General features: G+C 36.3%; 1 protein-coding gene across 2 annotated transcripts in view; it reads right to left on the minus strand.

Moving 5' to 3' along the window:
- The window catches only part of BRWD1 (bromodomain and WD repeat domain containing 1), a 102,674-nt gene that overhangs the window by 65,760 nt on the left and 10,789 nt on the right, over positions 1-26,125 (minus strand). For both annotated transcript variants that reach the window (XM_033087606.1, XM_033087599.1), the window contains exons 6-18: positions 24,004-24,102; positions 23,495-23,655; positions 22,169-22,390; positions 20,241-20,341; positions 19,074-19,144; positions 17,399-17,499; positions 16,584-16,624; positions 15,666-15,764; positions 13,040-13,190; positions 12,652-12,786; positions 8,968-9,096; positions 8,564-8,789; positions 981-1,166 (exon numbers count right to left, since the gene is read on the minus strand). In XM_033087606.1, the coding sequence (XP_032943497.1) occupies positions 981-1,166; positions 8,564-8,789; positions 8,968-9,096; positions 12,652-12,786; positions 13,040-13,190; positions 15,666-15,764; positions 16,584-16,624; positions 17,399-17,499; positions 19,074-19,144; positions 20,241-20,341; positions 22,169-22,390; positions 23,495-23,655; positions 24,004-24,102 (1,722 nt within the window). The remainder of the gene's footprint in view (positions 1-980; positions 1,167-8,563; positions 8,790-8,967; positions 9,097-12,651; positions 12,787-13,039; positions 13,191-15,665; positions 15,765-16,583; positions 16,625-17,398; positions 17,500-19,073; positions 19,145-20,240; positions 20,342-22,168; positions 22,391-23,494; positions 23,656-24,003; positions 24,103-26,125) is intronic.

Below are 26,125 nucleotides of genomic sequence, written 5' to 3' on the forward strand. Positions count from 1 at the left end.
AAGCACTAAATTTAAAGTTAGATTTTAAAGAGAATTACTAGAACTTCTAGACATAATAGTCACTGCAAATTAAAATCTAAAAACCAGTTACGTGGCAGATTAGATGAAAAAGGGATCAAGAGTGACAGAAGCGACCGAAGAAACTGTCCAAAGGACAGCAGTGAGTGATAGAGAGACAGGAAATAAAGTAAACTTGGCAAATATAGTTTAAAACTTCCTTCTACAAACAAAAGCTAGGTATATATTAATTTGTTTAAAGTATATTTCTGGGAAATGAATTATTTTGCCATCACAAAATCAAAATTAAGAGTTTATTTAAGAGAAAAAGCAAATTCTCCAACAGATAAGTAGAAACATTTGGCAAAAAAGAAGAAGGCAGTGAAATTCACGGCCTAGTGCCCAGGGCGGGTGGGATACGACAGGGATTTCCTCTGCAGCACTGTCGGCACTGTTGGGATTTTACAGCCTTTGACAAGCTTCTCTAACCTCCCACAGGCACTCCTGTTCCCCAGAATGAGTTTCCATTTGCATAACAACTGCCCGCTCATTTCCACTACTACTGTAATCACTATCACAGTACAATACCAAATACTTTGCCCTGAAAATGTACTTCAAGCCCTCTGAGGCACAGTAAGAAATATTAGTGCTCTACCCAATTCAGTTTTTAAAACCTTATAAATGCTTAAGGGAAACCTAGAGCTGTAGTTTTCCTTCAGAAAACACTGTTCTTTTTTTCTCATTTTAATACAATTTTGTAAATACTTTTTATTTTAGAGCAAAAAAGTTTTCACAATAGCCTTTCGTAGTACTTGAAAATTAAATATTCATTTGTTAGTACATCAACTGTACACCTAATAAAGCTACCTCCAGACTATTTAAACTGTAAATTGCTTCAAGTTTTTCATATAGCATGTACCTGACAATGACTTCAATTTCAATCCAATCATATTAAGGCAAAACGGATCTCCTCCATTCATTACCTCTGCGTGGCGTTTCTTCCCCGTTTGGAAGTCCACTTGGAATAGCATCCTGGCCTGCTCCCATCCTCTGATCTTGCTGCTGCTGCAACTGCCTTATCATTCCATCAAGAACACTGGACTCTGGGCTGCGCTCACCATTATCATTAGTTTGTAGGCTTATAATTTGTTCAATTACCTCTCCATCACCTGCAAATTCAATGAATGAACATAAAACCATAATTTATACGAACAGAAAAAAAGCTTTCGGTAGACTACAATTAAAATTACATTAGCAATTGTCAGAAATCCTGTTTTTAAAAACTAATCAATGAAAGACATGCCATATACTCATAACTACGTGTAATTAAGTCAGAGAAAAGATTCAGAACCCGTAAGACCTTTCCTTTAGAGTAGTAAGTGCGACACAAACCTTCGAGGAGCCTCTGAAATCCCTGCCAGTGAGCACATGGAAGAAATACATTTCGGTGAAAGCCTTCTTTTGCTATTTCACACTAACACCCATAATTATACAAGACACATTTTATTAAAGTAGTATTGCCCTATGTCTCTCACTAGAACAGAGCAACAATGTATGATTTCTGATGTAGAGAAAAGCAGTGACATTTCTTCTCCTGTCTCAACAAAACAAAAGAGGAAGTAATACCTTTTGGCCTTGAACAGACCACAACTCTAGCTCTCGCCCTGCCCCAAGCGTCCTGAATGCAGTGCAGCTGAGGGGGCAGCTAGCTACACATGCCTCTCCCACGAAGCTTCAGGTACTCTCTCTTAGATATGCTCTTAGCGTGCCAGTACCCATAATTCTTATTTCAAGTACCAAATCAGCTTTTTTTAAGTGTCTTTGCTTCTTTATTTTTCAAAGAATACATCTTCAGAGATAGTTACTAGGTTTAGAGTTAGTGTTAACGGACAAAAAGTGTTAGATGATTTGTGGGGTCTGGAAATTTATCTGAATATTATTAACATTTTCGTGAAAAAAATGCCTTACATATCATATCCTCCTGAAATAAGATGCATCTTCTTTGAATATATAACACAGACCAATCCCCCAACAATTTATAAGCAGAACCCAAACAAACTGAAATTAGTAGGGTATTAAGCAAAAGGAATGCAAAGATTTAACTCGCTTCCATAGTAGCAGATCCAGAAACTAAAAACTGTCATATACCGTATCAGGAAAAAAACCTGCCATCCATCCTACTACCTGAGTCCAATTCGCTTCTAGCTCACCAATAACATCTCCATTTTACTATGTAAATCAATGAAGAACTTACAAGAGCTGAATGTCATAACTGTCATAAGATTAACTGTCTTAGTATCATTACAATTTTTTTGATCACTCTCAAAAAATGAGCTAGGAAGAAGTGGAACCTTAACCTAAAACGATAAGAAGATGTTAATTAGAACTGGGTATATCATAAAATTCCTATGACCACACATGGAACCAAAAGGAAAACAGCAGAAAAGGAGACTTCTAATCCTCTCCCCTACCCCCAAAACCCAAAGTCTACATACTTTTTTTTTCATAGCAGAGAACATTTCCATGTAACTTGGCCAGTATCACCCGAATGACAATTATTTCTGTTTGGCATAATGCAGCCACTATTCAATATTAAAGGAGGGTTCCACCCATGAAGCCTTACATGATATAGGAACTGCCCTTCCACTATGAACTACTACCACACCAGAAAAACATACAGGAACAAGGGCTTTCAGATACTGGCCAACAGGCAGTACAGGACTGTGAACCCTGAGAGAAGACAAACAATGGAATCTAGCCTTTTGATCGCTCCAGGTAAAAGCCTGAAGGCAGTTTCCAGGCTGCAAAACAGAGAGGGAACCTAAATAGCATCCAAAAATCTCACTGAGTTGAGGAGAGTGTCAGAGTTTGGGAGCAGGGGGAAGACTAAAATACAGAGGGCTGAATATCAGAGAGGAGTGCAGTGCACAGAAAGCTCAGAAGTATACAGTGAGGTCCAATCATTTCTTGACTAACTAAACTTGGTAAAACTTCACCATGCTGGAGAAAAAACATGAAAAAACACTGTGCCAAAAAAAAAAAAATCCCAGAGCTCTCACAGGGCTAGAAATAGTTCATGTGCCCACCAGCCAGAAGAGAGAGACTTCAGAGTACACAGCAGGATTGTTTTGTGCACGCTTCCAATTTAAAATTGAGAATATTTTAAAATGTGTGTTCAAGGCAGTGAAGAATACACAGTGACTGCTAGTAGTGTGGCGTCATGGCCTGGATTTGTGCTCAGGTGCCAAAAATTTACCCACCACTGCTTCCGTATCATCACTGCAAATGTCAACATTGTAAAAAAGGCAAATAATATTTCCATATTATTACGAAGATAGTTGTGACCTTGAAGACCCCACAAAAGGTCATGGATAAAAACATGGGTCTGCAAACTACACAGTGATAATTCCTGGCCTAGAGTAACCATTAAAAATAAATAAGACAAACAGGCATTGCTAATAAGACATTCGTGGAGATAATGTAAACACTAAAAAAATAATCAAAGGCAGAAAAAAAAGGCATAGAAAGCATAAAGAGACAACAAATAGCAAAATGGTAAAGATGTAAGCCTGACCATACTAATAACTGTATTAAACATAAATGGTCTACATACTCCAATTAAAAGACAGGTTGTCACTGTGTCCAATGCACTGGACACCTGAAGCTGAAGTAGAATAATACTGAATGTCACTATAACTAAACTCATAGGTATATGCAGTCACGGGATGCAGAGCACAACATAGGGAAGAGAGCCAATAGTACTGTAACAGCTGTGAGATGTCAGAGGGGTAGTAGATTGGTGTGGGGGTTATCACTTTATGAGGGTTATCACTTTACATTTAATAAATGTAAACATCTATTACATTGCTTTGTACACAAACGAATAAAAAATAAATTTAAGAAACAACAACAAAAAAAGACAGGTTGTCACACTGGATTCCTGCCTGTACAAATTCTGTTTTAACATAGACACACAGATTGGTTAGAAGTAAACAATTGGAAAGATAAACCAGGATAACACTAATCCAAAAAAGCTGGACTGGATATAATTAATAAGAAACAAATTAACAGTCTTCAAAACAAGAAATACCACCAAGGACAGTTACTTCATAATGATGAAAACATTAGGTCACAAAGAGGACAATCTGAAATGTGTATGCACCTAGTTAACAGAATTTTGAAATACATAAAGCAAAACTTGACAGAACCAAAGGGAGAAATAAGGCAAACTCACATGATATCCTGTTTCCTCGAAAGTTAAGACCTAGCCGGACAATCAGCTCTAACGCGTCTTATATTATGTTAGATAATACCCGGTCTTATAGTAAAATAAGACCGGGTCTTATATTAAGTTTTGCTCCAAAAGAGGCATTAGAGTTGACTGTCCTGCTAGGTCTTATTTTCAGGGAAACATGGTAGTTGGATATTCCAGCACTCCTTATAACAGCCCCCAAAAGAAAAAAGTCCAATGTGCTTTAACCGTTAGGGAATGGATAAATACATGATGATATGTCCACACAATGGGGCCCTGCCATCAATAGACAGAAACCAATGACTGATACCTGCAACAACAGGAATGAACCACAAAAGCACCATGCTAAGCAAGCCAGACCCAAAGATTAGAATCGTACAATTCCATTTGTACAAAAATTCCTTAAAAAGACAAAACCAACGTGATAAAATGGAACAGACTTACATGGGGCCAGGAAAAGAGAGAATACTGACTCAAATCAAGCCGAGAGAATTTTCTAGGGTACTGGAATGTTCTTTATCTTGACTGTGGTGGGTGTTACATGACTATTTAACATTTGTCAAAAGTCATTTGAACAGTACACTTAAAAACGGTGAATTTTGTTGTTTATAAAGTATACTTCAATCAAACTAATAAAAAACAAACATTTGAAACAAACATACAGTGACTTCCATTAAGCTTCAACTTTATATATTCACTGGTGATTTAATTTCAGTAAATCAATCCTCACCCAAATAAAATACACATTCCTCATTTTACTCTGCTTCACTTTATTGCACTTTGCAGATAACACGTTTTTTACAAATTGAAGGTTTGTGGCAACCCTACATCAAGCAAGTCTATCGGTGCCATTTTTCCACCAGCATTTGTTCCCTTTGAGTCTGCGTCACATGTTGGTAATTCTTGCAACATTTCAAACTTTTTCATTATTATTATACTTGTTACGCTCAGCTGCGATCGGGGATCTTTGATGTTACTGTCGTAATAACAACATTACAACAATACTGGGGTGCCACAAACCACGTCCGTGTAAGATGGCAGACTTAATCGATAAACATTGTGTGTGTCCTGACAGCTCCGACTGCCCATTTCCCCATCTCTCTTCCTCTCCTCAGGCCTCCCTCGTCCCTGAGACACAACAGTACTGAAAGCAGACCGATTAATAACCCTCCCAGGGCCTCTGAGTATTCAAGGGAAAGAAGAGTCACACGCCCCTCACTTTAAATCAAAAGCTAGAAACGCGTACGCTTAGCGAGGAAGGCATGTCGAAAGCCAAGACAGGCTGAAAGCTGGGCCTCTTGACCAGGTAGCCAAGTTGTGAATGAAAGGGACAGTTCGTGAAGGAAATGAAAAGAGCTACTCCAGTGAACACATGAATGATAAGAAAGTGAAACAGCCTATTGTTCACGTGGAGGTTTTAGTGGTCTGGATAGAAGAACAAACGATCCACAACATTCTCTTACACCAAAGCCTAAGCCGGAGCAAGGTCCTCTCTTCTAGTCTATGAAGGCTGAGAGAGGGGAGGAGGCTGCAGAAGAAAGGTTTGAAGCTGGCAGAGGTTGGTTCATGAGATTTAAGGAACGACGCCATTTCCATGACAGAAAATGCCAGGTGAAGCAGCGAGTGCTGATGGAGAGGCTGCAGCACGTTCTCCAGAAGATCTACCTAAGGTAATTCATGAAGGCGGCTACCTGACCACAGATTTCAGTGTAGACAAAACAGCCTTCTATTGGAAGAAGATGCCATCTAGACCTTCACAGCTAGAGAGGAGGAGTCAGTGCCTGGCGTCAAGGCTTCGAAGGACAGGCCACTCCCGCTGAGCAACTAGACCAGCCCCGACTGGAGGTTGAAGCCAGTGCTCGGTGCTCTGAACAGCCGAGGGCCCTGTGGAGTGATGCTGCGTCCGCTCTGCCTGCGCTCTATATGCAGGGACCAACAATGCCTAGATGACAGCATGTGTCTTTACAAAATAAAGACTGAATATTTTAAGCTGTTGAGACTTACTGCTTAAAAAAAAAAGACTCCTTTCAAAATATTGCTGCTCATTGACAATGCAACTGGTCACTCAGGAGCTCCAGATGGAGACGTGCAACGAGATGAATGTTGCTTTCATGCCTGAAACACAACATCCATTCTGCAGCCGATAAATCAAGGAGTTATTCCAACTTTCAAATCTTACTATTCAAGAAATACATTTAATCTTGCTCTGCCCTTGGGGGTACTGTCACCCCAGGGGCTAACCTTTTGCCTCCCATCCTTGCAGACCCTGCAGCAGAGACCTGCTCCCAGCCACCTCCTCTCGACAGCCTGCCCCTGATTAAAGACCAGGGGCCCCAGGGGGAAAAAAAAAATAACAGTTCCTAAGGCTGCAGCTGCCATAGTGACTCCTTTGATGGATCTGGGCCAAGTCAACTGAAAACCTTTTAGAAACGATTCACCATTCCAGATGCCATTAAGAACATTTGGATTCATGGGAAGAGGTCAAAATATCAACATTAACAGGTGTTTGGAAGTTGATTCCAAGCCTCATGGATGACTTTGAGGGGTTCAAGACTGGAAGAAATAAATGCAGATATGGTGGAAATAGTAAGAAAACTGCAATTAGAAGCAGAACATAAGGATGTGACTGAATTGCCGCAACCTCTTAATAAAACTTTAATGAATGAGGAGTTGCTTCCTATCGATGAGCAAAGAAAGTGATGGAATCTACTTCTGGTGAAGATGTCGTGAAGATTGTTGAAACGACAACAAATGACTGATAATATTTCATGAACTTAGTTGACAAAGTAGAGACACAGTTTGAGAGGACTGACTCCTATATTAAAAAAAGTTCTACTATGAGTAAAATGCTATCAAACAGCGTCTTAGGCTACAGAGAAATCATTTGCAATATGAAAGGAAGTCAATCAATGGGGCAAACTTCACTGTCTTATTTTTAAGAAATTCCACAGCCACCCCACCCTTCAGCAACCACCGCCCTGATTAGTCAGCAGCCATCAGAATCGAGGTGAGATGCTCCACCAGCAAAAAGATTATACCTCACTGAAGGCTCAGATGATGATGAGCCTTTTTTAGCAATCAAGTATTCTTTAATTATAATTTTTTTGACACGCTATTGCACACAGTATAAACATAACTTTTATATGCACTGGGAAATCAAAATGTTCATGTGACTTGCTTTATTGCAATATTTGCTTTATTGCAATATTCGCTTTATTGCAGTGATCAGGAACTGAACCCACAGTATCTGTTAGGTATGTCTGTAGAAGCATTTATTTCTTAGCTTATCTGTTGGGAGAAACACTGCACTGCTATGAATACAAAAGAAAACAATACAAAAACTCAGCGCTTAGCTACAACAGGCACAGAACAAGATGAGATTGGAACACCTTATGCCAAAAAGTAAAAAAAGTACTCAAAGGGACTTGGGAAAAGTCCCACAAAACTCAGCTTGAAGAGGCTCTCATAGTCAAATCTAAAGATAATATGAGCAATAAAATAAAAGTAATGGATTATAACCTACTATGCAATGACCAATAAATCCATACTAAAACGTAATGAACTACATAAACCAAAGGGAAAGTAGAAGGCAACCAATAAAATCCAGGTTCAATGATGACAGAGTTAGAAAACAACCATTTTGCAACCAGCATCGTAACTAATTCAAGCAAAAATTTTCAGTGGATCCTACATCTTGTGCGTGAAGTTTGATAAGGAACAGGTTCCTTACATCGTATCTCCCTACAAATGACTCATTAATTACAGTGGCGAGAGCTGGCAGCCACCACCCTGAGTGCTCAAAGACAACAGGACCAGTCCTGGATAGAACACTCTCGTGAGCATCCTGGCGGTGCCCAGGGAGGCTACGACATCAATCATGTTATATTGTCCGAAACACAAAACCAGAACTAAATGGATGACAGCTAAGTTTAATGTGCACTCCCCAAACTAAAATCAGGGGAGAACAAAATAGCTTGTAACAGACATTATTAGAATAACAGACAAAATTTAATGAGACTATTGGTTTGATAACAGTCTTACGAGTGTTAAAGTCCTAATTTTGATCATTGTTTATGATTATGTAAGAGAATATGCTCTTAGAAAAATACATATTAAAGGGTAAATGAACATGACCTCCAGAACTTAAGCCTTCAAATGGTTCCAAACAACAATATGTATCTAGAGATAAATGATAGATGTATTACAAAATATTAACAACTGGTAAATCTGAAAGTACAGGAGTTCGTCATATTATTCTTAACGTTTTTCAAATAAAAAGGTTTTGTTTTTTTTAAAAAAGGGCTTTGCACGTACTTGTTGCCACATAGCCTAGCTGTGGAACCAAATGCTCGTCTGCAGAATTTTCTCGGCCTGGTACCAATCTCTGATACTTGGTGGGATGAGGATTTCCATCTACGTCTACCAAAAATGGTGGAGGCATGAGGTGAGGCGCCTGCTGAGTTTGCTCATCTAAGACATAATTGTTCGAATCCCTAATAAGTGGTCGATAGTCAGTGTGGAAGAACATCTGATCAGGGATCTAGAAAAGGGAAGTTGACAGATTGACACTTTGAGATTTTATGTTCAAGAAAACAAACTTTAAGTAGTTAATTATAATTAGAAATAACAAGGAAGTCAAATTAACACATCTAGCCCATTTTCACAATATCCTTCATAACTACTTATTTTACATGCTGAAAGAAAATATTGAAAATTACCTTTTCATAAGGCTTGCTGCATCCAAAACCAAATATCAGAAGATGTCCGTGAGAATCTGTACAGGCAAAATGCTGTCCATCCTGTGAAAATTTACAGTCAAATACAGCTCCACGTCCTTGTCCTTCAATCTGGGAAACACAGAGGAATCAAGTTATGAACAATCCTATGCAAGTGCTTTTGCTGTATCAACTGTTTTCATGTCAATAACCATTTCTGAAAAAAATAGCCAGAATACCTCTGAAAAAAAATTTAAAAACAAATTTTGCATTAAGCATGTCAATTTGTATTTTCTGAAAATTTCATTTTAGATACCATTAGCCTAGAAGAAGTCTTGAAAGAGACTCTAAGAATTAGTTCTCAAAATGATCGAATGAAGGATCATAAACCAATCCAAAGTGAAGGTTTTCTTTATTGCTGACAAGTGAATGACAAGCACTTTTCATGAACTTTTTTTTGATATGTAACAAAATGCTACTGACTAATCTCCTACAAGGTAAATGATTAAAGATTAACAAAATCAATACTTCACTGGAGTTTAAACTTTCTACTAAGATGACTGACCATCATGCAAAATCTGAAATGGTGCTAAGTCTCAGGTGCATAGGCCAACACCTGTGCTCGCTATCACCTTATTTCAAAATGCCATTGTTGCGGGGGACGCTCTAAGTGCATCATGAACATTGCCTTGATTAGATTCCTTTTACACTGTTTTGTTCTTGCTTTTTAACTGTAAATTGTATTAGTTTATTGCATTATAATTTATAGTTGTTTCATTATCTCAACAGTGTAGAGCTAAGCATATTTGTTGTCTGAGCCCCTAACTTTCCAGTAACTAAACTTTAGGCCAAGTTGGAAAAATGAATGAATCATCCATCTATTCACTGCCAAAACAAACTCACACACATGCCCCAATACCTGCCTGAAAAGTAACACTTCACTACTGCTATACCAGATATGAATGGGTGCCAATTAACAAACTTGAAAAAAGAAAAAAAAGTTACTGGCATATTTATGGCAGTGCTGAATAATACGTATACAAATTTGTATTCTCTCATAACATAAAAAGGAAAAATATGCGCATTTTTCCAATTCTTTGTTAAAACATAAGAACCCAGGTTCACCCACACGGTCCTTAGAGGAGCCACTCGACCACGGCCCGACCTGCGTCCTGATGCCACTTCACACCCCTGGCTTGGGACCATGCCTGCAAGTAAAGCAGAGGCAAGAGCCCCAGGCTGGCAAAGTGAAAATGGTGGCAGTTCCTCTCCTGTCATACACGTGGACTTAACTGCTCCAAAAGCTTTGCTAAGGGTACATGCTGAAAAGGAAGTTTTCCCATCTAAAAGGAGCCAGCCAGACCTGGGTTTTTACCTGTAGCATGAACAGTCCAACACAATGATTCCTGACAGAAACGCAACCTGCAACTGTGCCTAGAGAACAACTCAATGTCACATTAAAGTTTGTTATGTATTTAATGACATACTCTTCTGTTAGTAATTTACAACCCTATGTAATTTGTCTTGCATTTGAGAATTAGGAGCCTCACAGCTAAGCAGTGAAGAACTCGATCTACAAGGCCAACTTTGGGTGTTTGAAAGTAAGATCACCGTTGCCAACTTGAGGTTTTTGTCAGATTATTCTTCGGTTTAGAGGTTGTTTATCTTATATTCTGCTTAAAGCCAGAATTAACGTAGTTTTCTGCTTTGGTAAGTTAAATTCAGGATATAATGTTTAAAACAACTGAGTCTTAAAAGATAATTAGAAAGATGGATGTACCTATGAATTCTAAGACCAGAGAAAATCTGTTGAAGGCTTAGTTCTTTTTCCAATTATCTGAACACATAGATGCAACTTTCAAAAATGCCCATATATTTGCAACTCAAGCATGCTATTTGAGTTGTTTTAGTGCATTTAATATTAACAAATAAAATACTACATTTTAAACTGTTTATTTAGAAACTGTCCAAAATAAGCATATTGAAATAAGAAATTTTAAGGTAAAAAACAACAAAAACATGGAACACACAGACTAAAAGTTCTAAGAACCACTCATCTACAGGCTGCTACTATACTCTCCAAAATTAGCTAACTGGAGAGTAATTTTACAAAACATACCTCTTTCTATGTATATATATACATATATACATAGACACACACACGCCTTAACAACATTCAAACCCTTTAACACGGTAATTCCCTCAGAATTTATCTTAAGGCAATAATCAGGGACCCATATAAACAGCCATGTACAAGGATATTCAAAGAGTTACTACTGTGCATATTTTAGACACCACTTAAATACTCAACAATAGTAAATTAACTATCTAAGAAACATTCCTCTGAGAAAGGCTGAAATTACAGTCAAAATACTTTGCAAATTCTTAAAAAGTATTTAAGGTTTTGAAAAACATTCTTCACATAAAATGGAAAAAGATTACCAAACTATGTACAAGAATGACAACTGATAAATATGGAAAGAACAATGCCATTAGAAAATCTTCAATGAATATTAATATTTGTGAATGAAAGTTTAATGAGGAACAGAATTATTTACATAGTCTCAAATCGCACCTGAAAAAATGAGCTTAATAATTACAAAGAAGAAAAACAACTATCTGATAGAGGGGAAACCTGGCAGATGCCACCTTAACCAAATATTTAAATTATCACCACTAGTAATAAGACAAATCAATACCATACCTGCCTACTAATATAATGCATGGAGGACACATTATTTATGTTTTATTCCATGAAAAAAATTGTGTAACAGAACCAAATCATCAAAAAACATCACAAAAAACAGAAATATGCTGTAATATTATTTGCCTATACTCATCAAAAAAAGGGTAAGAAATAGAAGTGGAAAGATTATAGAAAATTAAAGAAAACTAGAAATATATAATCATTTAAAACAATGCATGACTAATTAGATCCTGATCCAAGGGGCAAACTATAACTATAAAGATATTATTAGGGGATGGCCAGTTAGCTCAGTTGATTAGAGCATGGTGCTAATAACACAAAAGTTGCCGGTTCGATCCCTGCATGGGCCACTGTGAGCTGAGCCCTAAAAAGTAATAGTAATAAAATAAAATGTTAAAAAAAAAAAAGACATTATTAGGACAATTGACAAAACTTGAATATAAACCAGGACTAGATTATACTATTTTGTCACTGTTAAATTTGCTGATTTGGGTAAGTATATTGTGCTTATGTACGACAAATTCTAAAAATATGTAACACCATCCTAATTTGGTTTTAGAATAGACATGTGCAAAAAGAAAAAAGGCTGGAAAAATGATGTTTGATTTCCTAGATGACTTTACTAAGTATTAATTTTTATTGAGTGTTTTAATAAATTTAAGTAGTGAGAAATTTCTGTATAATTATAATTTTGCCAATTTAAACAGACAGGGACATAATCACACATACAAACAAAGCTAAACAGGTAACTTTTCAAAGTCTTTCCCTTATGTGAATCAGTTATATAGAGAATTTCATGTGTGTGTGTGTGTGTGTGTGTGTGTGTGTGTGTGTGGCTGTCAGATATTATTAGGCTTTAAGTGCCCTGATTTCTAGAAATACAAACTGCCAAAACATGCAGATCTGTTTCTGGCTAAACTTTATAATCCAAATACTTGAAACAAATGCAAGCATGCAAGAAGATACCCCTGACTTCTTACCATATTAAAATAGTGTTTCATCTTGGTGCCTTTTGTAATATCCCATATAAATATGCTGCCATCATGTCCTGCAGATAACATAATCCTGGAATCAAAGGGATGTGTCTCCAATACAAACACTTCATCAGCATGTCCCTTTAATTCAACAAAATCATATAGTTAATGACGGTTTGCAAGTTATAAGTTTAAAATTAAAAACCCACATTGTCATAATGTATAAGAGCTTTTAAAAACAAATCAGTGAGAGTTATTTATACATTAGTATATAAATTTCTATTTATAACATAAAGTAAAAAAACAGGTTTAATTGTATTAATTTTACAGCTTCAAAACTAAAATTATACTTCAAAAAAATCTTGGTCTGTCCTACTGTCTAAGAACCACCTACCAATAAGTTATGAAGCAGCTGTCCAGTGTAAGAATTCCACACTTTGAGGACATGATCATTCACGGCTGTCACAACAATACTATCATTTTGATTCCAAGCTATCATTGTTACTTTGGGTTTCATAAACCTTTCCTCTTCGGAAGATAAATCCCTAAGGAAAAAAAACACAACGTGTAAATTCATTTGGATGGTAGACTATACAATGTATACAATCCCTCATCTACACAAAAGTAAAGTAATCCAATTCCTGTGCGTACGTTATCAACTATATAGTGGGTTCATCATATCTGACCCATAACAGATTATATATAAACAGATTAATGAAAAACCCAAAGGGGGAGGGGATAACTTAGAAGCAGTTCAGAGACTGAATAAAGGCAGATTTTAGGACACCACTGCTGCTCATAAGAGCAAAGCTTTTTCTCTCTACCTCTTTTCTATTATTCCGTTCTCCTGAACCCAAGCCTTATGGGTAATACTTCCAATTGTTTCTCTCTCTAGAGATCACAAGAAATTTTAGGAAGACAGAAAGAAGAAAATTCATCTTCTTACCCCCAATGTCTAGAAAAGTGCCTGCACACAGACAATCACTGAACTGTAAACAAGACTGTACTCATCTCTTTATTATACTTCCCTACACATTGTTCCATGGGTGATTTGGCAAGACTGGTCTTGGACACACGTCTCTAATGTACTGCAGCATTTATGAAAGTGATATGCAAAGTTTCTCTGCAAAATATAGGACTCAGTTGTAAACAGTGGGAGAGTGGGGAAAGGCCTAGCTGCTTCTGAAATCATATAACACATTCTAAGAAATTATAAACATATAATAAACATATTTTAATTTAAACAGCTATAAGAATAGGGAATGAGTACTGTGTGACAAGTATGGAACAGACATCTATGTAAGCACAATGAAACACAGAATAATTCTAACTAGATTAGTCAGGGGAAAAGTGTAACATAAGATGTGAAATGTAATGAAGACTAAGATTCCATGCTCCCCTTTAAACTGAAAGGTATTCCTTGTTGTGACCTTCAATTTACTAACAGTTATATAGTTCATCAAATTGATCAGCCAAGACTAGAACAAATATCCACCAATTCTTATATACAGAAAACTGTTTTTCAAGATTTGAAACAGGTACAACTTTAAATGAAAATATTCCCAATGTGAAGGAAATTACAGGAGAAGTTCTCTCCATGCGTAGTATGGCAACAAGAAAACTAAGCAGTTTTCAGTCTCATCTTTAAAATTTTTATTCCAGTGTTTATACACTGATGTCCCTATTTTCCTAATAAAACAACTGTTCATAGGTGGATATGATTTCAAATTATCTTCACTGCCATTCCCCTTATTTCCATTAACCAAGGAGTGACAGCAGCCACTTTCACACCAAGATGCTTTGGAGTATCCAGGTGTAACATTTTAAAATAATGCTAAGATCTATTTGTGAACAAGGATTATCAGATTTCCAGTATATGTTCTTTCCATTCTCACCCACAAAAATATTAACATTAAATATGTTTTGAAACCCAATAGAACTCTTTGAGCCACAGCAGACAATATGTGTTAATTTCTCCTACAATTATTAAAATTAAGCAGACACTGAGAATTTCCAAAAGACAAAATGTACAACATTCCTCAGAAAAACTGATGTAAAAAAGTATAAACTTTGGAAATAAACTCTAAATTAAAATTTATAACTTTAGATTTCTATTACAGTGTAACTAAAGTAAATAGTATTTGCATTGGACAAAAGAACATTAATATACCTACTCTAGACCAGGAAGTATGCTACCGTGTTTCCCCGAAAATAAGACCTAGCCAGACAATCACCTCTAATGCGTCTTTTGGAGCAAAAATTATAGTAAAATAAGACCGAGTCCTATATTAAGTTTTGCTCCAAATGACGCATTAGAGCTAATTGTCCGGCTAGGTCTTATTTTCAGGGAAACAGGGTAGAAACTTTCATATCATTTACAATTCCCAACAATAATAAAGGCAGGTTGTCTCATATCCCAGATGATTTAACAGATTAATGTTAAATGATGTTCCCAGTAAGTGAGCAAAGGTCTGATTCCAAAACATGTATTCTTTCTACCACTTGTACTGCCTCACTTACATAAACCAAAGAAGCAAATGTATTTCAAATTTGTAGTATTTATCTTGGGAAGTGCTAAACTTACCTCAGAGATTCTCAAAAAACTATTTAAAACTTCAGAGTGTTGGGGAGGGGATAGTAGGACAAACTTACCTTCAAATCCACAAGCAACTTTTTAAAATTTCCAAAAATCCTATCTACAGAAAAGTAAAATGTCCACACTTGACACACCTGCGTTACTTTTATTTCTTTAAATTATAGGTGGTTTTAAATGCAACACCTAAGAGGAAGTGAATGCAATGGACAACAGTAGAACAAATATGCTGTTCTTTCCTATATAACATTAAGGATAAATTCTTTTGGCTGTGTGAGATCTAAGTATGTATTTATCAGTTATGAAGGAGGTAGCCACTCACTTTGATAGTACTCTTCAATACTCTGAACAAAAGCGATCAACGAACCAGGTAGAGGTACAGCAAGTATTTATGATGTATTGCTTACAATAAACCATCTCAACTCACCCTGAGATTCTGGTAGCCATATCCAATAAAATGCTTCTCCATTCTAACTGCTCAAACCTCCAAATCCGTGCTGTTCCATCTCTGCTACCACTTAAGAACCTTAAAATATTCAGAAAAAGATCTTACACTCACATACATGTCACTAACAACTACAGTTAAAATCACAAGCAAAAGAAAATTTTCATGTAGCTATCTTAACTGCAGGTAAATCTATAGTTATTAATTCAAAAAACAGACCGTTAGAGTATATTTGAATGGAAAAAATCTGGTTTGCTATGATTTGCCTGACCCTATGAAGTAAAGCACATTGCAAACTTAATCAATAGCTTGTCAGATAGACTGAGTTTTGAGAAGACAGTATAATACCTGGAGAGGGGAAAAAATAGGAAGAATTCAAGATATGAGAAAATTAGTTCAGAGCAAAAGCTCCATTATAAGCATCTTAACTCTAAACTCAAATTAATTCTTGCTGTCTACTGTGTAAAACTAATCAACCTTTTAACCAAATAAAGTGTTAAAAAATTGCAGTTTAGTAAAGGCACCTGAAAGACGCTGGGGACCACAAAAAAGGATTAAGTGATAATTTTATTTCAGGATGCATCACAGTGGTTGACGAGAAAAGATTTCTTCTTAACTACTCAAACATAAGGAATTTCATTATCCTTACATCTAATTTTTCTGTAAACCAAAAATTTAGCCAATGTGAACTAAAGAAGAACTACATTTGGTCACAGGAGACAGCAGAAACTACCATTCTAAAAACATATTTCAGGTTTTTCCCCCTGCTCCAGACACTTTTCATCCAATTAATAATTTACTAATAAGTACCTGTAATATACAAAGTGACATATTAGCTACACTAAGGTGAAACATCGTATATATGCCTAAAACTGCATGCACACATATAAACACACTTACCGGTCACCGTTGTTACAAAATTGGATGCTATCAACTTTATCCTAAAGCAGGAAAAACACTGAAGTCATCATCTACATAGTTTATGAACAAACACGCAAAAAACCCCCTCAGTTGTAGAGCTAGCAAGCACATTTGGTTTAAAGCAAGAGATTTGTACCGGTGCGGCTTAGCACCATCATTCAAACGTGTACTGTACATTTAAGTGCCAAGAATCTAACTATGCATCTAACAAGACCAAGACATAGCTCTCGTCTCAAAAATAGACCATGCAGGAAAACATCTGTACAAAAATTGAAATGTGTATAAAATGATCAAATATAAAGGTTTAAGCAGCTGAAAACAAGGCTGTATATATGTATATATATGTATATATGTTTTATGATTATGTAGACGCAAAAAGTATTTTTCTTTTAAAGTGATTCGAATCTGTATTTATCAAATGACCTCACAAAACTTCATTTAAGTGAAAAGCTGACTGACGACTGACCAGTATTCCAGAATACCAAGCTACATAGCTTGTTATGCATATTTTACTATACATTAATAAAATAGCATTCTGATTTCAAGAGTTTGGTTAATGGTTAAGATGAACAGACCCACTTGAACAGAACCTACCCAAATCAACTGTCATAATCAAGATTTTGGACTAACAACTGAAATAACCACTGCAAAATATATGAACTGCCAAGGCACTATCTGAGCAGTCAATATCCTTCACCATTAAATGCAATTCCTCCTGTTAGCAATATCTGACTATATACCAACCAGAATATTACTAAAATTAATTTACAGAATTTTAAAATGTGAATACTTACAGTGTGACTTTCAAGTTCTGCGATTTTTTCAGGTGCTTCAAAACCCAAAAAATACATTCTGATTACATGATCAGTACTACCTGTGGCTAAAAACATACCACCTGAAATAAAAATGTTTAGGTTTAAAAATCCAATTTGTAACAAACAGCTCAACAAACCAAATTTCTATATTAAATTAAGCAAGATCTCTTATCCCAAAAGTGTATCTCAACAGATCCATTTTCTACTTCACTATATAAAGACATTTTAAAATTAATATAATGCAGTGTGATGTTGGGTGTATAAGACACATATATTTGCTCTTTGTCCCCTTTATAGCACAGAGCTCCTAAAACCTTTGGAATTTCCTAAGTGGCAAGAGCAATAAAGACAGCTTGATACTCGTAACAAATCCGTCATGTGAACAAGGTGACTTTTACAAAACTACTAAGGATGGGGGTTGAGGGGATGATTGCCAGGGGAACCAACCATGTGGGCCTGAAGTCCCAGTCAAACCTCTGGGGAGGGAAAAGTGAGGAAGGTGAAGCAATGGCCATGGCTAAAGACTCCATCATTCATGCCCATGTAAGGAAGCCTGCACAAACACCCAAGGACGGGACTCGGAGAGCTTCGGGTTGGTGCACAGGTAGAGATTAGGGGAGTGGCATACTCTGCGAGCCCCTTCCCCAGACTTGATCCTATGCATCTCTTCAGCTGGCTCTTCCTAAATTATATCCTTCTATGATAAGCCGGAAACCTAATAAGTAAAATGTTTGAGTTCTGCAAGCTGCTCTAGCAAATTAATCAAAGCCAAGGAGGAGTTGGTGGGAAAACCCAATTCTAAAGAGACAGTAAGTCAAAAGCACAGGTGACAACCCGCTCTGAATTTGAGATGGGGCGGCGGCAGGGGGGTGGGAGGAATCTCGTAGAGCCCTTAACCTATGGCATCTCACATTATTCTCTAGGTAGACAGTATCAGAAGTGAGCTGAACGGTAGGACACCCAGCTGGTGTCAAAGAATTGGTAATGCTGAAAAAAAAAAACAACCAGATTGGGGTTTTAATTTTAAAAAATTAATTCAATCTGGAAACATTCACTGTCTCCCTCTGCTTTTGTAGTTGTGGTGATGACCTTCAGTGCTGTGACTCTAAAAATGCTTGACAAAAGGGGCTCTGCTTTCTAGACAACTTTACATACCTAAACCTAGCTATGGAACATAAAGTTCACATGTTGAAGTTTTCAGGCTTTTATAGGGGAAAGGTCTTTGTGCTCTCCTAAAAAGAAAGATTAACACCCAAGTTCACTGCGCAAGAAAATGGGGAATAACGTCCCCAAGATGTGCCGAAATTTAAAACTACAAAAAATATACAGTTTATCCTATTAAAAGAAAATCATTATTTTAGCATATCATACACCCAAGGCACATGGCACAGGAATCACTCACGCGGACACCTTAAGCCTCATTTTTGTCAGCTACCTCTTGTATCACTGACTGATTACTATCAGATATCAGAGAGAGACAGAATGGAGGAGTTAAAGGCAAGTAAAAGGCTAACTAAATGAACATCACAGATTAAACCTAGTGAAATTAACAAAAGTCATTTACCATCTATCTGATAAAGGCTCTTAGCAATCATGTGGTAACTCAATAAATGTTAAAATAAAACTAAGAAAAAAAGTACTAAAGTTAGCTTACCAACACTAAAAGAAGAACAAAGCATTTGAACGCCTGGTCTAGGCTTTTCAGTGAACTTCAAGGGACGTGGACTTTAAAAGAAAATGTTTTAAAATATGTTAGTTTTACACATTAACATAGTTTAAAATACTGGTTTTTATCTAGCATATTTAAACATTAGAATCTTATTCCCATAGTGCCTCAAAGTGTACCAAATATTTCCACCTATGCTATTCTAGCTGGGTGAATTCAGAAGACTCTGTAACTCCCACGTGCTACAGATCCTACAACACAGAAATCGCAGGCCTACTCAGCCCCATTCTGTAACTGAGGTGACTAAGGCTCAGAGTCTAAGTGAACCCATCACCAAGGCTGCAGAACAGGGCATAAAACCACCAGGATATAAATAGCACTGTTCAACAAAATTGGAATGCAAGCCACATGTGTAACTTTAAAAGGAAAAAAGAGACTAAATTAGCTTTATTTCATTTAATCCAATATATCCAAAATATCACAATATTAATAAAATTTTAATGAGAACTTTAGATTCTTTCATAGGAAATCTTTGAAATCTTTCAGTGTGTACTGGACACTTATAATACATCTCAATTTGAACATTTTCGTCAAATATTCAGAATTAATAAGACTTATAGCTGAAACACTAAATTCACATACTCAAGTTGTTTAAATTACGCTCACAAGTTTTGTAATAACTGAACCAAGTATCCATTTTTAAATAGAAATTAATTCAGCTCTTTTGACTGAACTAGCCACGTCTGACGTGCACAACTGTCACATGTGCCTAGCGGGTTCCATACTGGACAACACGGGTCTATAACCCAGGTCATTTGATTCGTGAATGATCCCACCTAAATTTCTCATCATGTATCTAATTCTACATTCCTAACATTTTTCAAAATGTTTCACATACGTAATATCTTATATTTTTCACAAAAATGTGTCTTACTATTGTGCACAGAATAGCTATGCTTCTTTTACATACGCAACTGTCTAATAGTAATTGTACACAGTAAGTCAACAGGGCACATATGCTATATGTAATAAAAATCAAGTGCAAAAGTAAAAAGGCAACCACAATCCATAATTTCCCTTTATCATCAGACTTCATCAGACTACGCAGTAACAACATTAAAGAAGAAAATTTATTACACAATTAAAGTCACTTACCTGAATTTCAGGGATTCTAAATCCCACTGCCAAAAACAAACTGTCCCATCAGCACCAGTAGAGACCATGTATCTTTGAGAGCCTTTGGCCATTGGGCTAAACTAAAAAGCAATAACATACACAACTTAGTTTCTTGAGCTGCTACTAAAGTTGTAGTTTAAACAGTTTTTAAGCATTAACTTCAACTGACTCTCTACAACCCAAGAAATCCAAAAGATAGGTGATACTATTATACTGAAAAATCGTGACCTATAAGAAAGTCTATCTCCCTCCCGGGAGCGCGCTTTCTCCAGCTCAGGGCACAAAAAAACCAAGTCTACCTCTAATTTTAAAATGTAAGATGATCTCAATAAAAGATTATTTTCAAAACTAATAAACAAGAATAAGCGGGAAAACCTTTACAAAGAGAAAGTAAAGACCCAGCCCTATCAATAGGAAAGCATATCACCAAGCCTCAATAATCAAAACTCTGGGGCACAGTAGGTACTTGACAGAACGACCAATGGGAAAAATATAAACTCCAAAATGGACCCTACTACAAGACTTAAGATAAAGGTGCCATCTCCAATCAGCTGGGGAAACAATCACTGAAAAAAATGGTACAGGGATAACTGTGTAGCAACCAGGGTGGCGAGGAGCTTTCTATCCTTCAAATGGGCCACCAGGATAAACTGTGACCAAACGGGTCACAATTTACACATTTAACAAGGCAAAACCATGAAAGCATTATAATACAAGAATTACATTGTAATTCACAATATGACTCACATTTGTATTTAATAAAATGCCAATAATGCTACACAAACAAGCTAGAGAAAGGAAGGTCAATCTGGTCCCGAGACATCCAAGAAGGCTGAAAAACCATGGAGAGGAAAATACAAAGAAAACAAGAAAAACACAAAGAAGTAATATAAACAAAAGTGCCAGCGTGACAGGAAACGTGGCATGTGATAGAAATGGGAAGATTCACATGACTGAAGTGTTCGTTTCTGGAGGAGGTGGGGAAATGAGTTAAGGGGGTAGAGAATTTGGGCCCAGTAACAGTAAATTAAGAGGTAACTGTAGTTCTCATGTGAAACACTGAAGGCAACCCCAAGATTTGTCTGAAAGCAATATACAGTATTAATTGAAAGGAAACAGATAAGATGAAGAGCCAAGAATCAATCCAATCAATCAAATTAATCTAAGAACCTTAACCTTTCCTTCCCCCAGAATGGGGAGGATAGCCATGACGCAAGAAGCAACACTTGCTGACCCATGAGACATTCAAGTCCAGTACTGCCATTAGCAGAACAGACTTAGGAAAAATTGGTTTTAGTGTTTTTTTCAAATATTTACATATTTATTTATCATTACAACATCGCAGAGTACAGTTTATTATGTTTTATGACTTTTCCCAAGGTTGTATATACTTTGTAAGGGAGGAAAGATATGAACTTACAACTTCTTCAAAGAAGCTTCTTCCAAGCTCCTCCTCTTTAAGTATACAAAATGAAGGATTTAAATGGTGAGAGTGACTATTTAAACCTAAGTAGATGTTCCAGAATATGGACTAAAACTGAGTTTAAATATATTTCAATAAGTTTAATCAGTTTATCAAAATCCACAAGTTTTAAAGGAGAAAAATCATTGACCTATCACCAGTTTGTAACTGACTCATTCAGTTCAACCATAAACCTAAATAAAGAAAGCAATAAGTCATCCATTAAGCCTTCATGAAAAGCTCTAACTGCATTACATATTTATTACATCACCATTCCATGATTCATGGAAGTATGATTAATTATATTTTTTCTTGATTACTAACTTTAAAACAGATTAATAATAACTAAGCATCTTACTATTTCTCATCTCTGAAGAGAAAGAGCTTTAAAGGAAAAGGAGGTAATACACAAATGTGGAGAGTAACGCAAATGTGTACAGTTTACCTGTAAAGATGTAATTGACCCCGTGTGTCCCTGGAGCACAGCAACTGGGGCACAAGTTCTCAAGCACCACACTCTAATTATTTTATCACAGCTCCCTGCAGCAATCAAGGTATTCTCGTAGTTTACTGCCATATCTGAAATTTCTGCAGAATGACCTCTTAAAGTGGATAGTAGGCGGCCATTGTGTGTTGACCAAATCTTCACCAAACAATCATCTGAACCCTTGGAAAACACACCCCAAAATAAATGTTAATACAGAAATTTTTTACATCGATTTTTTACATCATTTTACATCAATTTTTTACAATATTTTTAAAAATATTATTTACATGTCACTCAAATTAAGTGTCTATAACGCCTCTCTTTCCAACTGTAAAATACTCATGGGAGATTGACTCATGACGAGAACACTTCGGGATAACAGTTTTTTTCTCCAAATCAAAAAGGGTCTACACACCGATACTGTGAAGTTTTCATTTCTATGGATCAGACCACATTATAAATACTATCTTCCCAAAATTCTCTGCTAAGTAATAATTTCAACTAAAAGCTCATGGGTCACCTATTTCAATGAACAATAGTTAAAAATCAATTAAGCTCACATCAAGATAAATAATCTGGTGTTAGGACAGATCTGTATGTCACAGGCAATTCCCAAAACAACTAAAACATAATGGGACCAGCATCCTCATTTTAAATAACCAAACAGCAGAGTCACAAATTTATAGTACCAGCCAGCACCCATACATTCCACAAATATTTGAGTATCTACTCTGAATTTCACAACTAAGAAATTTAAACTTCTTGCCCATCCTAACTTTCCTTTAAAAATATTAAAAAGGTAAAATAAAATATAAATATTTACATTTAGTTTTATAGGAATTATAAAATATTTCAGTGCTCCAGTAACCAATTTCCCTGGATCAGGGAGTAACCACCATGACTATGAATCACCGACAGAGATTTGGACATTCTGGGGCAGGGGGTTGACTTTGGTTAACACACATAATAGAGATTAACCTAACTCAGCAGGGCTAGAATGGGCTGGAGGAGAGGCACACATGTCTTTAAGCTTCCTTGATGATCATGCCCAAGAACCACTGCACTAAATCAATGTCTCACAAACACCGCAAAAGGCCTGTCTGCATATGAATCACCTAGGACACTAAACAAAAATGCAAATTTATGGGCCCCAAACGAGACCTATTGTCAAAATCCCTGAGAATGGGAATCAGAGATTTACATGTTTTATAAGATTTCCCAGAAGATTCTGAGGAACGCTCAAGTGCCCCAGGTGATCAAATTGAGTTTAAAATGTTAACTCACTGTAAAGATTCTGTGTCCCGTCCTATCAAATGCTACACAGTAAACAGCAGACAGATGTCCAAGAATCCTTCTGTGCAGTTTTATATGCTGATACATAGTTCCTGGAAATGCTGTGCTAAAAGTGGAACACCCTGTGAGTTGTTTTCCTCGATGTATCTCCACTAGGAAATAAAAACAACAAAAATGGTTAAGGGGAAGCCAATATGTAAAAAGCTACAAAAAAATTCCAAAATAAAATCTATGTTCAAGAAATCTTAAGGACACCAGCTTTTTCCCAATTCCATTCTACTGTAATCACGACTACAGACTTCTCATTATAATTGTTTTTTCATTAATTGTTATTACTTTTAGTTATTTTAGGAAAACAAATTTGAAAATTGATACTTGTTACTACTGAAACAACACTACCACCAGTATTTCCTTTTAAATTTTAATATAGCAGATACAGAGTTGCTCAGACACTAACAGAATGGTTTCAGGCATCTATTTGCAAGGCCAACCTCACTTACCAAGATTTGGTGGGGAACCATAATTCACCGGCATTTCAGGAGGTCTTCCTCTATGAAGAGCAGCAAAGGCAGAGCCCTTCCAAACTGTGTGCCTGCAGTCTTTAAAATGAATTTTAGATACACATAAAATCTTGAAAGTTAACCCCAAGAAAGATTTTATAGAATACTTACGTATATTTTAATAAACTGTTTATTAAAGTTTTACCAACTAATATACTTTAACAGGAAAGCCCTATAAGTTTATTAGACTATTTCTGAAGAAAAAAAAAATTAAAACATCTCAGATACAACAACGACAGCTAACATTGTGTAGCACTTTACAATTTACAAAGTGCTTTCCACATACATTATCTCATTGAATCCCCACAACAACCCTGTGAGGTAGGTATTAATCACCAATTTACAAGTGAGGTAACTGAGGCTCAAAGGTTCCAGGACCTTTAAAGAGATCCACTGCAAATGATTAGTCAAGATGGACCACAAAACTAGGTCTTTTAACTCCAAGACCCATTCGATGCCAAATAAGATCTTATTTTTCAATGCGGAATTATACCATACAATATTAATGATAAAAAAAAAATCTTAATCACAACTGATTCAACTTTCCAAAAATGGAAAGTTTTGTTAGGAAAATTTTAATTTCATTGATTTATATGAAAAAATCCCTGACTTAATAAACTATTTAAATGTTATTGAGTTTTAAAATTAATTTTGGCCAATATTACCATGACTTTAATCTCCTTAAAAGTATTGACAAAATTAAATGGCTTTCCTCTTGTTTAAGGGTCATAAATAATCCTTTACACAAGAGCACATATATAGGATGTGCCAGTCTGAACACTAATTCTAAAGTCCCATCCCTCTATGACTTACCAGCAAAAATCCTAAGAAAAATGTCTGCCCCCTCTAAGGAGAGAGCAGCAGCACACAGATTATGCTGTGCTAGGAATTAGCTTCTTCACGACTGAAAGAGGAAGGGAAGGCAGGCATCATACTAAACCTCTACTGAGCCTCGGGTGCCCCAAACCAACAGGCATATTAGGTTTTACATGAATGGATTCATTACCACTCTCATGATCAAAGAGCAGTTCCCAGGCATCCTCCCATGGCACTAGTACAAAACAAGCAGAGAAATATGGTCCCTACCCTAGGACAGCTTGCTGAAGTCTCTTCTAAGGTCTGCCAGTTCTAAAGCAGTGCTCATCACAAAACGACATTGAGCTTGACACAAGCAAAGAAAACAGAGGAAAACAGGCTACCCAGGCAACTACTATGTAACAACCTAAAACAGAATAATTACAAGGTGAATAGGGACACAGAAGAAGGAAGAATATGAACAGTTTCCTGATTCAAGCCACAGTGTGTTGTAGCCATAGGGCACTAAGGAACAACTAAAGCTGACAAACCAGTCTGGCATGGAACCAAGAGGGAGGGTTCTTTCTCAGTCAAGCTTTATACTGGTGGTACATCTAAGAGGCAGCAAGCATCACATCAGCAATAGATCTTAAAAATAATCACGGGGGGTGAACTTGACGTATGCTCCAGATCAAAAGAGCTGACATTCTTGCCCATTAGCAGGTAAGCCATGTTGTATACATAGATCATATCACATACATACACTTAGTCTAAGTGATTTATACCAAGCTAACAGCAATTCCAACAGTTTGCTACCATATAACTTAGCAAAAAAAATTGAATTGGTGAAAAAAAGAACCATGCAATTATACATTTTGGGTGCTTATTTTCAAACTGCTACCAAATTTAGAAAATCACTTCCCCTTATAACAAAGGGCTTTCAAGAATCTAAATATCAAATGAAATACTTCTAGTATTTAAAGAGTTTATTAGACACATACAGTTACATTCAATGAAGTTGTTTTAAGTGAGCTACAAAATGGAAAATTAAGAACTCACATTGATAAAACCTCAAACACATCTCAGAATAAATTCAAGCTTTTTAGCTTAACATCTATACCTTTATCATTTTTTTAAACGCAGGACCCATTAAACACTTATGTAATAAAATCCAACGTCTACGCTAAATGCAGAGAATTTATAGTCCACAGCATGATTTATAGTTACACATCACCTTTCTTCCACAATGCTTACATTACTTCACAAT

The sequence above is a fragment of the Rhinolophus ferrumequinum genome, chromosome 2 (genome assembly GCF_004115265.2).
Source record: "Rhinolophus ferrumequinum isolate MPI-CBG mRhiFer1 chromosome 2, mRhiFer1_v1.p, whole genome shotgun sequence".
In the NCBI taxonomy this organism is placed as follows: Eukaryota; Metazoa; Chordata; class Mammalia; order Chiroptera; family Rhinolophidae; genus Rhinolophus; species Rhinolophus ferrumequinum.